Genomic DNA, 14,971 nt, shown 5'->3' with positions numbered 1-14,971 from the left:
AGACAGTTGAATTCTCTTCAACTATTACAAATTATGCTTTTGAGACTAATGACAAAGGAAATTTATACAACAAAAATTAAAGGTAGGTAACTATATGCAATGTGGTCTTATTGTAAAATAAAATACATAGTAAACATTAATAGTGACTACCTTTGGATTGTAAAATTATACATTTATTTATTTCTTTACATATAGTTTCTGTGTTTTCAATTTTTTACAATTAACATATATTACTCTTACATCCAGAAAAATATATACATAAAATAAATGATTTTCTAGTGTCTGATTTTAATAAGTCCACTTTTATAAAGAATACCACTAAAAGCTCATCTTTCATGGAAAAAAATCATACCACTTCTCCAGATGATATACAGTATTTTATTACACTCTATGACCCTGTGTCAGCAAGGTTAGTTATGACTACATGACTGGCTTATCGTCCCTGATACAATATTGACTTACCTACAAAATAACTCCAGTGTAATAGAGAGACTTCCCTGTCTAAAAATCAGCAAGACTTATTTAAAGGGCATTAAAGGAGAACCCCTAATTAGCCCTTTCTATTGAAATCAGTAGTATGTTTCAGTGTAAAATTCAATGCAAAACTAGTTCAAAGTTACTTCCACAGATGCAAAAATACAGAGTGGATATCAGAGATCACAAAAACAAGTGTTTTAGGGTTGTCAGACCTGATTCCTTTTGAACATAAGTTTTAAAACTATCAATTCAGAGAATTTACAGCACATTCTGAAGTACAAAAATAATGGATGAGATATTATTTCATTCCTATTCTCTCAGGAAAGATCATCTTATTCATTCCAAGGTCTGCTTAAAAAAATGTATAACCAAGTTAATCATAATGTTGCTCATCATAAACATTTCTTCCTTCTTTTCTCCACCACAAGCCAGTGCATTATACTTCCTGACGAACCCATCATTTTATGATTCATGTATTTTTTCCTTCTTTTTTTCTTCTTTCTTTGGCAAATGTTCTGTGACAATCTCCTATGTATATGTGCTCTCTACAAGCACTGATGAGACAAAATCCCCATGACCTAGGGTTTAGAGAGTGCAAATGTCTACAGCCAAACCACCCTGAACACACCTGATCTTGTCTGATCTTGCTCGGAAGCTAAGCAGGGTCAGCCCTGGTTAGTACTTGGATGGGAGAGTGCCTCAAAAATTCATACAAAACAAAATAAAAATCTGTATAATTCGCTAAGTATATCATTAACCAGACACATAAATTAATATTAGCAGCATGCAATGGAAATACAGCTTTTAAAAGGAATGTTTCAGCCTAGGGCCACTTTGCTATCTCTCTGGTTTCTATCCTGCCATCATCTTCATGGGAAACTTGGTTAGAAAGAGGCATGGCCATCAGGCACCATGCTGGCAGTTGAGAGACTGTTAACTGGGACTTCACTTTTTCTTCTAATGCTTGCAATTATTACTTAAAGAAAAGCATGAAATTTTAAAATGGGCACAGATAAAAATATTCCTAATCTTGTCATGCACATTTCTGGTTACCATTTTCCATGCTTTCCTTACAGAATGTTACAGAAATTATGACATCTGTCAGTTTCTTAATCAGAAAAATCAGAGAAGAAATCCAGACAATATTTACGTTTTCCAGATTTTATAGTCACCTGTACCCATTTCAAAACTTCTATCATATATCACAAAAAGTTTTTCTAGAAGCCAAATGTATGAAATTTAGTTTCACAACACAAAGAGGTGCAAATGGTTAACAGCCAATGTGTGCACGTAAATTATTTCAAAGCAAATGAGTAGGAGAAATGTTCAGACTATTTGTAACTTCTTCTGCCTTTCTTAGAATAGTAAAACATAAGGGAAAGAGAAACAATAAAAGCAAAAAATAGAAAAACAATGAAAGCCAGTAAAGACTTTCGGGTGTGAAAGAAGCTGCATTCAGTGCACATGGTATAGTCTTCTGGGCAAAACCTTCCCAGAGTTTCAGGGCCCAGGAAACCGTTGTTGTCAATAATTTTCCTGTAATGTTTCATGGATGGTTTCGGCTCAAACTGATTTGCAGCATAACGATAGAAGCCAAACTTCGGAGCTGAGCGATCATTAAATGAATAAGCAAAGTATCCACAAAGATTGATACCGTCCAATACATAAGCTGGAAAAACAAAAGGACAGTAGTTATCAAAATATTTTGTACTCGACACATTCCTGTACATAGCCTGGGTGCATTGGGGAAAACTTCGATACCATTTTACAAAACTTCAGACTCAATTAATCAGAAAAGCCTTCTTTTATGCAAAGACAAAAAAGGCAAATATCATGAAAAATATGGAGCTACATCAGACAGTTGGCTTTACATAATTAAACCTACTATGATGTACTTGGTTTAAATCTTTATGTACTTACAGCAGTTAAGATAGCTGTCAGTCCATCTGAGTTGGAAAGCTAGAGAATGTATGCTTTGGCAGACCAGAGCATGTGTGAGGGATTTGCAGTCTTCCACTTTGCCCTAAACTCCTTTAGCCCTGAGAAGACTGGTTATCTCTCTGACTGTTTGTGGCCAGGAATGGCTAGTCCTTCCTTAAGGGTAACAGTGCTCTCCGTTAGAGAGTTTCTATCATACACCACGACCTCTGGTGACACGGCAATCATCAAGAGACTCCGGTTTCAGGGATCCCTTACCTTTCAGAGCTTCGTTTACATAATTTTGTAGGTAATACATCCTCAGCTTGTCTTGCTCCTCGTGTGGATCGTCGTCGATCCCATTGGCAATTATATACACGGGGAGGTCTCCGTACTTTATCTTCAGCCAGTTCAGCACTCTGCGCAGCCCCCAGGGCACCACTGCCACTTGGCTGGGGGAGTTGAGCCAAGTGATGTCAGTCATTTCTTGCACTTCTAGGTAGTCGTTGTATTTTAAGGGATCTTCTTTTTCCCAGTCGACAAGGATGGTGGTGTAATGGCTTAGGGCTAAAAAGTCAAAGGAACCTTGGATTAACTTTTTTTCCTCTTCAGTGAAAAAAGGGAGAAGAAAGTTGCTTCTTTGGTTCAGCCAATCCCTCATCACGCGTGGATAATCCCCAGAGCCGAATATGGGCTCAGCCAGCCAGCCAATGTCAAATTCCAACACTCTCTCGGCCACTTCCTTGTCCTTTTGGGACAAAGGGCAGGCTGGTTCTATCCAATCAGCCTGTAAAGCTATGGATATTTTACCTTTCTGGGTGGGTCTAAACTTTTCATCATACAGGCGCCAAGCCAGTGCGTGAGCCTTCAGAAGGTGATGCCCCGCGCGGTAGGTCAGGTTGCGCATGTACGGCTCGTTCATCGTGATCCAGAACTCGACGTAGTGGCCCAGCTCTTCAAAGCAGAGTCTGGCGTACTCTGCAAAGGCCAGGGCAGTGCGAGGGTTCTCCCAGGCTCCCTGCTTTGCCAGGGGACCTGGCAGGCCGTGGTGCTGGGCCGCAGGCTGCCACAGGGCTACCACAGGCGTGATGTTGGCGCAGAGCAGCTCACTGACCACGCAGCCGTAGTAGCGCAGGACTGTGCTGTTCACCTGGGACAGGTTACCCAGGGGGAGGATTAACGCCCAATCCAGGGAGAAGTGAAAATGCGTGACGTGCATTTCCTGCAGTAGGGCTATCTGGGGCCGGATGGCGGCGAAATCAACGCAGTAGGATTTCCGCTTCTTGGCTGCAACTCCATCCACTTTAATAAGCCTCTTACTGTGATGGACGTCCCACAGGTAAACGTTGGTGTCGGTAAACTGAGACAGAGTGGTGTCTACCTACAAAGAGTAAAGAGTAAATGCAATCTTCACCTGCATGGCTCTGAAAAAAAACAAGCCAGTGCAATTATTTCAACAAAACTAGCAAGCATGATGAGCAAAATTAGGCTCTTGTCTAGCTGAAAATTTAAATCATTTTTAATAAATGTTGCTAAGGAAGAAAACTTTCCACTTTTTGTCTTATATGTCCATTTGTACTAAGCATAGTTCTCCCCAACTCTTCAATCGTTAAATTGATACTGAAAAACATTCTGACTTTGGTCACTTCAGGTGACAAAACTAATAGTATTTGCACACAGAGGCAATCTGGATTATGCAAATGGAATATTTATTTTCTTTTAATGTAAGAAATCACTAATGGTGTGGGGCTTTTTTAAAAACAAAACCAGATTTGTTTTAATAGATGAAAAAGAGCTTAAAAACAGAGTAAGCTAAAGTCAGAAAGTAATTCTAATTAAATTGTGCTTCTTAAACTCACATTCTATACTGAGATTTGCTCTAGGGGCTAAATAAACATAACTGTTGTATTTCATTGGTATTGGGTCAATGATAGAATTTAACAAATTCAATCTGATAGTAGAAAGTCTAAGAGAGAATATGGAAAAAGGGAACAATATTATCATTCACCCATAGAGGGATGTTTTTAAATATAGTTTTTCTTTCATTTTCTAAGCTATTTTTGTCATGATATTGACAATAAAGTTTCTCAATCATACATGATAGATAAGCCTCCAAAACAAAAATAGGTTTGTAGGAAAAGTGGGCAAATTGTAAAAGCAAAATCACAAAATCCTCCCTCCATGTCTTTTACACAAACTGAAAAGTCCACCTTGAAGCCCCACAACGTGAGCCAGTGTCTCCTCCAAAATAACCCTATCAGAGCGGATATGTTGCTCTAACCTTCTTAATCACCTGGGTCAGATACACTGGTTTTGAAGCTCTTGCCCAGGTTTGGTCAAATTTTACTGACCTATTGTAAATGAACTGCTCTTTCTCTGGAGGGGAAAGTGCTGTGTTTATAAAAGAAAGTAATAAAGAAGTCAGAATGAAGCTGCTTTTCTGAGAATTCTGCCTTGTAGATCAATGACTCATACATTTCCCCTAAAGCTGTGGAAATGCTGTCAGGGGTCTTTCCACTGTGATATCCTCACAAATCATGTCTCCTCAGCTTCACAAGAGACTGCTCACATCATCTTTTGAAGTAAAAGTGGTCAGAGCTTGAAGGAACTTTTGGATTATTTTTATAGAGCTCTGAGTTGACTAAATTCATAAATTTTCTACCAGAATCATTCCAAAACAATAGGGTTTGGGGGAGGGTTGATACTGGGGATTGAACTCGGGACCTTGCACATGCGAGGCAGGTGGTGGAACCACTGAGCTAAATCCCTGGCCCCCAAACAATAGGCTTTATTCAATCCATCTGAAAGGAAGTAGGAGAGACCATAGTATAAATTCTGAGGGGAAAATTAGTTTCCTAAAAATATGGGACTTTCAGAAATGAGTGGCAAAATGCCATCTAACTTCCATTAATTTGTCGACTTAGCCTTCACTGAAAAAAATGAAATAATAAAATTGGGCCTTTGTGAAGGAATAAGCATAAAGCATGTATTTAGTAAGTTATGGAAGAGACTTTCTCCTAAAAGGGACCAAAGTCAAAGAAGCTCTATGTCCTCAGCATGTAGCACATTCTGTACTTCTATTAACTATCCACATATGCACATTAGTGGTTATAGGAAAACAATCAGCCAGCTGGGAAACTGGATCCAAGTAAACTGACAATCCATGTGATTGAGCCCAAGGTCAGACTTCACACAGGTTGTGTGGTGAGTGAAATATTATTTTTCAGTGTTTCAGGTGAAATGTATGCCTCAAATATTAAGAGTTTGAAATCCTAACCAGGAGGGACAAGATGAATTTTGATGGTTTAAAAATCACTTCTCAGGAACTTTAATATAACATGTTAGAAGTATAGAGCCCTGCTTGTCCATGAAAACACACACACCCCTCAGAACTGTGAGAACAAAAAGCAATCTTTTGCTATGTCTTTCAGGGAGTTAGCTTAGAGAAGAATCAGCCAACATAATGCAAAGCCCAAGGTGCAAACCAGAAAAAAGAAAATAGCAATTGCAGGTGGTTCCCACTAGAGAACTTCTGGAGAAGTTCACAATCACTGTGGATGGAAGGTTGACTTAATTTTGCATTTGTTGGGTTCTCCAGAGAAGGAAGAGGAGGGCCTTGGACAGGTGAAGATATGGGGATGCTGGCCATGTAACAGATCCCAAAACAACTGTTTCTAGGGTATCAAAAAGGAATTCTCTCCCCATCTCCCTGCTTATCCACTGCCATGCTTTTTTGCTTCTGATCACAGTTTCTCTTCTGTCTCAAGGATATGTGATGTGCCTTTAACACCTTGTCAGTACTTACTATTTCCGGAATAGGGCAGGAGTAAAATGACTGTCCCAACCAGCAACCTCCCCTGCTCTCCCACACTCCATACATATTCTGGCTGTGAGACTGCCCTGCATGCACAGGGCTGGCTTGGGAGTTATCTGCTAGACTTGGGCTGCTACTAGAGATCAGGAGGGCTTGAGCCCCTCAGTCCCAAGGCACAAAGCTGGTAGGGAGTGGACAGACGTATAGAGGTAGAACAAAGACCAGGCTCTATGGAATGCACACCTGGCATCAATAACAACAGAAAAGAATGAAGAAGGTGTGAGAGGCATCTTCCTTCCTTCATCCTTCTCTCCTCTTCCTTTACCAGCTCCATATCTACTACAGTAAGAAACAATGGAACTGAAGAAGTGACTCCGTTCCACCCATTTAACTTTAAACTGCACCCTATGGCCATTTCTCCTTCTATTGACCTAAGAGACGTTAAAAAATCATAATAATTTAGGAAGGGCTGATGCTCTAGGTGAGCGCACATGCACGTTGGATCTCCTCATCTGAACTTCAGATGCCTTCACCCTACTCCAGCCTCATTAAGGGTTCATAAATATTTTACATGTCATGCATATAATTATATAGGAGTGAATTCTGGGACAAGCATGTATGTTGAGAGCCCCTAAGATGACTCAGTATCCTGTCAATCATTCCTGTCAAACATACCTTGAGATTCAGGGGGAAGTACCTGGGCTGTGGTGCACAACCTTTAATTTCCGAAAATTTGATTTATCGGGGGCTGGCTGCTGCTGTGTGCTATGGTCTGTGTGCAGTGCTTTTACTTTCCTGTCACTCCAACACCATTCTTCTGTGTCATGCCTTTTGTCAGTGTGGACTTGCCCTGAGCACAACTTCCTGTGGTCTTCAATAAATGTAGCTTCTTTTCACTTGTCACGGGGTGTATGCTTTTCAATTCTTTGCTCATCATACACAAGAGTCTGGGTTATACATAGCCATCATAAAATAACATATCTGTCACCTCAGAGCCTGCTTGAGCCCCTTTATGGATCCCACACTGAGGATTAAATTAAGATAAGGAGGTTCCAAATAGCATTGGACTGAGAAAGGAGAGAGATGGACCAGAGATGAAAATATCTACACCCTCCATGAGCAAGATGGAGCTAAGAAGGCTTTCTACGGATTTAAGATAGCTTCACTGTGTTAGCTTTCTATCACTATAGCAAATACCTGAGATAATCAACATATAAAGACAAAAGGTTTCTTTGGGCTTAGTTTTGGAGTCCAGTCTATGACTGACTGACCTCATTGCTTTTGGGCCTTGTGGTGAGACAGCACATCATGGCAGAGTGTGTGGTGGAACAAAACTGCTCACCTCCTGGTCAGGATACAAAAAAGGGGGAAGGGAAAAGGACCTGGGGACCCACTATTCCCTTCTAGGGCACACCCCAAATGATTTGAAGAGCCAGGTCTACCTCAGCCCCACCTCAGAGGTTCTACCACTTCCCAACAGTGCCAAGCTTAGCCTTAGGCCCTAAACACATGGGCTTTGGGAGGAACATTCCAGATCTAACTATAACATCAATACAACATTCCTCAGTTGTTCCTAAATGTAAGGAAGGGATTCGAGTCAAAAAACCACTTATGATATCAATTGCATGATCTGAAAAAAACATAAGAATAATCTAAACCCAAAAAATGGTATTAAGGAGAGTGTTGATTTATTTTTTATAAATAAAAGATTTCAACTTTATATTTACAAGAAAATAACTATGCATTTCAACAAGTATGCCTTTCCTCATATCCAAGCATTCTTCCAAATATTCCTTTTCAAGTTGGGACTTATGAGACTAATCAATTGGCCATAATAATCCAACATGTCAAATCTTACTTCTAAACTATAGCTACTGAACTTTGCCTCCGTCTCAATTGCTATTGTATTCAACAGCACTCACCTCAAAACCCTGTTCACTTACCACCTGCCACCATGTTCCCCTCACTCCATTATTTTGTTACTTTATCTGTATAACCACAACTTACTCTCTACAGGCACCTTTGCTCCTGGCAGGGGTCACTTTAGTCATTGCACTGCATCCCCTACCTGTACCAGCCTTAAATGAGAGACCTCAGTAAATCACCCAGGGATTTGTACACACTAGGCATAGAGTAAGTGTCTCCTGAAGTATTCAGTCAAACCCTTAAAAAAGGTCCCTATAAAACTAGGGAAATTAAAAAAAATATTGAAGGCTACCTCCATAGTAGATGCTCAATAAATATGGATTGATAATTTTGAAATACTTCCATACCATTTCAGTGACTATAGCTAAAAAAGACTTTTTTTTTTTTTGTACCAGGGATCAAACTCGGGACCTTGTGCTTGAGAGGCAGGCACCAGAACCACTGAGCTAAATCCCTGGCCCCTAAAAAAGACATTTTATCAGAGAATCACTAGAGCTTTCTTGAGATATTCCTGGAAGTCTGGGCATCCTCCATTATGCCTTAGAAGGGCTCTGCCTATGTTCCAGCCTCACTCCTAAGTTCCATGTTATACCTTTTTGATGAAAAACTTGATGGCTTTAAGAGGGATTGAAAACCACAATACTAAGTGTGTTCTTATCTTTTAACTGTGTTATCCAATCTTAAATATTCATGTTTTTACACATTTATGTATAATGCATTCTTAGTATTGCCAATTTCTTTCCCTTTGTACCTAATTTAAAGTACAAGATGAAGATGATGATTTTTGGAAAGAAATGAGCAGCACTGGGAGTTGTGTATTTTGTGTGGTCATAGGGCTCTGTGTGTGGCCCAGAGAGGGACAGGGTGCCACTGTGACAAGAGCCTAATAAGGAAGCTCTACTTACTAGCAATAGGGCTTGGTGACACTGCTGGTTGGTTTTGTCAGCTGACTTACTTGAATGTGGTTGTCAACAACTCCCCAAGCAAAGTCACAGGGAAATGTCCCTTCTAGGGGTTGGTTTTCAGGTAAAGGAGGGAAGCCATTGCTCTCTATCAGCTTTTGGTAGAACAAGGCTGAAGACTTTGGCAACAACTTCTTATCCTGGCTCAAAAAGTCGACATAGAAGAGTCCACGTCGGATGCTGTAGCCTCTGTGCCATTCGAAACCATCCATGAGGGACCATGCTGTGTACCCAATGACATCAACCCCATCCAGCCTGATGGCTGCAAAGAGAAGAGAGGACAAGAGTGGCATGAATTTTCACTGGACACTTGCCTCATGATTCAAGAACAGCTGAGGGAAATTATGCATAACTCTTCCTGTGTGATGCAGCCATTGATTTTTCTTATTGATAAAAGGCTGGCACCAAATCTCTACAAATAAATATCTTCACAAATAAACTTATTTCCAGGATTTTTTATTTGGATTTCTGAGATGGAATATATTTTTTCCCAGTGGAAAAGTGTCTTGTTCTACTTTTCATCTTAGGTACCTAGAATTGTGGCTGATGCAGAAAATGAATAAAGTATTTAAAGTATGAGCTATTATTTTCTCCAGATTATGTGGATATTCTTTTTTTTTAAAGTGCTTCATTTAGCCAAAGCAGTAAGAACTCAAAAACATGTACTGAGAGATAGATATCCTTATATTTCTATTACATTTAACATAATCTAAAAATCTGGATTAGTAACTCTGCCAGTCAAGTGATTTCAAACATTAATCCAGTTTCTCTTTATAAAGTGAGTTTTAATTAACTTAGGTGCCTCAAGCCCCAAATGAAAAAGAACTTACATAAGTACATTCATACTATTGCCAAAATAAATTTCTATATTCTGATTAAAAATGTAAGCTAACATAGTACATTGCAGATAATCTTAAAGATTGCTTTTCCAATGGATTTTATTAAGGAACAAGAATTTTACTCAAAATCTTACCTTTTAAGCTTTCCATTACGAACTTTTTTAGGTAATACATATATTTGGCATCATCTCTCTTGGTGGTCCCTGAGACAAACCAGCCACTTTCCACAATAAATATTTCAGGATGATTATATTCAAGGTCAATCCAGGAGAGGAGTTGCCTCAGGCTGGGAGATTCTAGTTGGTGGAATTTCATGTGGGGCTCCAATAGCTGAAAGCTCAATGTTGGTCCAAAAGAAAGTGAAAAAAAGTCAGCTGTTCCCTTGATGAACTTTTTCTCAGATTCAGTAAAATCAGGCAGAAGAGATGAAAGGTTACTCTTCATGCTATCAGGATAATCACCATCAATAAATATGGGTTTGGCAAACCAGCCAAGGACAAAGTCAAGAGATTTTTGACATTCTTTGATGTTGTGGTCAGTCATTCTTCGAGGAGTGATCCAGTGGGAACCCAGGGCAATGGACACCTGGCCTCCCTGAGTTGGACGGAAGGAAGTATTGTAGAGATGCCAGATTTTGGCATGAGCCTATGAAGAGAAAAACCATAATAAATTTCTGATTGTCAGGAGAGACACAATACATACTTGATTCCTCTATTCTAGTTGTATCTGTTTTCCATCAAGCCTAAAGAAATGACTAACCTCACAATATAAAAATCAGCTGGAACCAATAAATTATTTCAGTGGTAGGTCACCGCATAGTGAGCTGCTACCAATATTGGACTTATTTCCTTGGTTTTCAGCACCCAGTGGAAAATTTGACTTTATTGTGTTGAATGGATAGTTATTATTCATATTGTGAAAGGTTAACGAAATAGAATTTTTTATAATATCTCCCTACTTAATTGACTTTGGATTATGTACTTTTTTATTAAATAACTTTATTATCAATGGATTATGTACTTTTTAATTAATGGGTAATATAAAAAACACTGATCTCACATTTGTGATCACATCAGGAATTTCTAAATAGGATTATGTGTTTTATCCTCAGAGACTGGGAGTTTCCAAATTGACTCAAGTTGTTGGGAGTCAATTTAATATTCTTATTAATCTCTCATAGCCAAAACTCTAACATGTATCCCCCCAATCTTATGAATCAACACAATAAATTAAAAGATGAACTCCAATATTTAACCTTGGCCCACCCTGTAGAACTCTGAGACAGTGCTAGATTCCTATCCAAGGTGCAAGGTTCAAGCCAAAAGCAAAGAAAACTAAATACACCTGGGAAGTGGTGGGCTGTCCACAGTTAGTACTGAGTCAGGAGTTTCCTAGCAATGAAAAGGGCTTTGTTATCATAAAACTAACTTTATATTCCTATAAAATCATGCTGATTTCCAATATGTTTTCATGTGTTTCCTATTTATTTACAAATAATGGAGCCTATTTGGGTTTTTCCCTTCCTACTTGAATGAACTTTCTCTTTCCCTTTGAATTCTTTGATTTACTCTCATTTTCCCCCAATAAATACAAGTGGTATTTATCAGCCTTCTATTCCCAATATATATTGTACTCTGAAAATTCTACTTCTATTTGATCCCATATAGTCTCCAAAATGATCATGCCAATTCTCATTCCACTCCCTGAGCCTGAAGAAGCTCTTTTGTTCAGTGTGCCAAATATCCTCATTTGTCCTAAATATTCTTCTCATGGTTCATTTCAGTGCAGGTGTCCAAGGATGGCCTCAAACACTGTTCTAAGGAATCCAGCTAAAACATTTCAATAAAGTAAGATTGTTTATGTCTCACTTTTATTTTTAGTTACTTAGCCATGTTTATTATGTTCCACTTCACTGAATGTATTCTTTTCATGATCTGAGGCAGCTATCTATAAGATAAGAAGGAAATAGAGAATAAAATCTGGATCAAAACAACATCAGTTTTTAACTATGTGATCCAAGAAAATAGGGACTTAATTATGCTGTGCTGCTCCTAACTCCCACCCTTCTTGATCTTCCTCAACACCACAAAACTATCCCTCTCTTCCCTTCTCTGTAGACAGGAAATTTTATGACATAATTTAACAGATGAACAGAAAGCCAAGGAGTAGTTTAGATTGATAAGCAGGAATCCACCTCTTGGGACATAGGGCCAGCAGACATTTCTAATTTGTCCCAATTTGAGAACTCCAGTCATGTCCTAAATCTGACAGACTCCATCCACAGAACAAGTGCTGAACCAGCAAGAGTGAGGGCATCCCTAGAATTTCCTAATCTGGGTCAATTTCACAATCGTGCAATAGAATTGTTCGCAATCATAGACTCCTCTTCTAACTCTGAAGACTTCAACATGGCTTAGAGGACATTATCAAGAAAATGATAAATGACCTGAGCTATTGACAAAAGCACATGTGATACCTGGTGTCAGATAAAGTTTTTTCTCCATCATATTTTTATTCCACACCTTTGGCCACATTGCTTAACCTGAGCAGATAAATGCAACTTTCTTGTACCTCTCATAGGGCCTACTGAAATTAGATAATTTATGTAAAGCTACTAACAGGGTTTACCATGGTAAGGTCTCCATGAATGCTTACTCTTTCTCACCCTAAAGAAAGAAGAACATTGGAGGTAAAGGAAACACCACCTGCTATGGAATCTAGCCCATAGCAGTAATGAGGTGCAATGATAAAACTGAGGTTTGGATCACAACCCCTCTATCTACCAGTGTGAGCCTCTATTACTTCTCTGTACAAATGCAAATAACACCTACTCTCCCACAAGGACATTGTGAGGATTAAATAATCTAATGAAAACAAAAGTGCCTGTTAAGTAGTCAGTTACAGAGGATACATTCATAGCATTGGAAAGCATCTTTGATACTATTTGTCTTTATTATTCATCTTCTCCCATCCCCCATTGCATCTGTTATTCGATTGCTCTCTGCACCAGCCCAACAAGGTGGTCCTCTTGTGCACTGTATCTTCTCCAGAAAGTATCCCCAACCCCATTTGACTCTGTGCTGAGCTGCATGATCAAGTCTTAGACATGATTCTCTCCTGTCATTTACTGCAAGTAATAACATCCTTCCCAGACTGAGCTTACCAAGGAGTCCCTGCAGCCCCTCCCCAAAACCAGGAGACCTCCACTGTCCATTAAGTGGAGTTGAACTCTGCTCCTTCATCTCCTCATGAGGCAGTTCATTCCACTTGTAGATGATGAATTTGAGAAATCAAATATAGTACTATGGAGGAGGATGTGGGTAAACTCATCACTTAGGGTGTTGCAAAATCCTAGGTTGATTAATAAGGAGATGGCAATGTATGGTCATGTATTGCCTTCTAATTATTTCAGGTATGTTAATCTTATAAACATGTTGTCCTAAGATTGAGACTTAATAAATTTACTTTCAGAGAATACTGAGCTATCCTCAGAGAAATAATTAACTATCTGGTCAGGAATGTTCATCTCAATATTATTTCTAATAGCAAAGCATTGAAAACAATTGAAATGGCCAATATCCAAATACATTTCTAACCATATAATCAAATAGGAATGTTATAATACATGATGGTATAACTAAAAAAATACACCTATGCAGACATTATAAACTTTCAAAGGAATATCTACTAACATGTGAAAGATGTTTCTAAAATACTAACTGAACCAAAAAAAAAAAAAACAAGTTTCAAAACAGCAAGTAGAATGTAATAGATTTTTTATGAAAGAAAAACTTGTACATAAGATCTGGAAGGATTTATAACTTGTTAAAAAAACATTTGTGGCAGGATTGTGATGGTATAATTCTCTCCATTTTCTTTTTTTTGGGTACCGGGAATCGAACTTGGGAACTTGTGCTTGCAGGGCAGGCAGATTCTCTCCATTTTCTACCATAAATATATATTGCTCTAGTGGTTAAAAAATGAAATCCAATTGGTTTATAGCAATTGAGTGGCAGGCTCTGGTTGATGATTGTTTTAAATCTCTGATCTAACTAACTCCTACATCCTTAATCTAACTTACTCTATAATTATTGCCTCAAATTCCAAAATTCCAGACACAATGAATTCTATTTGAAGTTTTGAGATTCCCTAGGCTCTCACATATTTATAAGTGCATCTCTCTAGAGTATGTTTTCCCTATTCTCAGTCCTTCCACGTCCCACTCCCACTTCAAAAGTCAGCTCAGATACCACCACCTCCAGGAAGTCTTCCCTGGCTTCTTCTTTCTCCCCAGCCTTGGGCACTGTTTCCACAATTGACCTCTATCAAGACCTTACTCATATCTTATTGCATTTGTTAAATATCTAGATTGCAGGTGCTTCAAAGCCATTGTTTAGGACTTTTATCTCTGCATCCTCAGATCCTACCAAGGTATCTGGGACAGAATCAGTAATAAACAGATCTGAAGAAATAAGGGCTCATGGTAAGAACTAGATCAAAGGTCCTGGGACAGATGCAAACGTTTTTCTAGTCTATTTTATTTCTGAGACCTTGAGAGACAGGGAACTTTTATGCACATACCATTAAAAATAAATTAGAAGGAATTTGATATGGCAGCCTCTGAGAATACTGTATTGTTCTGAATAATACAATGTACTAATAATATAATTTGGGATATAAATCTCTGGTATATGATGTCCTTCATAATCTCAAACTAGATTTGATATATGGGGTCTAAAAATAGTAAAAAAAAAAAAAAGCTAACCTCCAATCAGCTAGCATTCCCAAATGTCAGAAGACAAAGAAAATACTCTGAATTTTATAGTACATACAGATAATTCCTCCCTAGCTAACTTGTAAGCTTCCTGTCATTTGCTTCTTTGTATCTTTCATAGGATCCAAAACTAAGTTTCACACAACTAAACAGTAAGTGAAAGAAAACAGGTGGTGAACCTCCTGTCTGTTCCAGCTTTCTGCCTGGGGTCATGTTTCAGATATGGGTGAGGAAAATGAGGCTCAAGTAATACACTGAATAT

General features: G+C 38.6%; 1 protein-coding gene across 4 annotated transcripts in view; it reads right to left on the bottom strand.

Moving 5' to 3' along the window:
• Nucleotides 1–14,971, bottom strand: part of Kl (klotho) — an 84,051-nt gene that overhangs the window by 15,296 nt on the left and 53,784 nt on the right. For 2 of the 4 annotated variants that reach the window (XM_087199556.1, XM_087199557.1), the window contains exons 2-4: nucleotides 10,070–10,580; nucleotides 9,090–9,358; nucleotides 2,674–3,775 (exon numbers count right to left, since the gene is read on the bottom strand). In XM_087199556.1, the coding sequence (XP_087055682.1) occupies nucleotides 2,674–3,775; nucleotides 9,090–9,358; nucleotides 10,070–10,580 (1,882 nt within the window). Of the gene's footprint in view, nucleotides 1–151; nucleotides 2,147–2,673; nucleotides 3,776–9,089; nucleotides 9,359–10,069; nucleotides 10,581–14,971 lie in introns of those variants that run through there. The other 2 variants (XM_087199558.1, XM_087199555.1) reach the window with 2 other exon arrangements.

This window comes from Heterocephalus glaber, unplaced genomic scaffold (assembly GCF_053883595.1).
Source record: "Heterocephalus glaber isolate CG9 unplaced genomic scaffold, H.glaber_assembly_v1.0 deba00001720, whole genome shotgun sequence".
In the NCBI taxonomy this organism is placed as follows: Eukaryota; Metazoa; Chordata; class Mammalia; order Rodentia; family Bathyergidae; genus Heterocephalus; species Heterocephalus glaber.
This window is presented reverse-complemented; position numbering and strand designations above follow the sequence as displayed.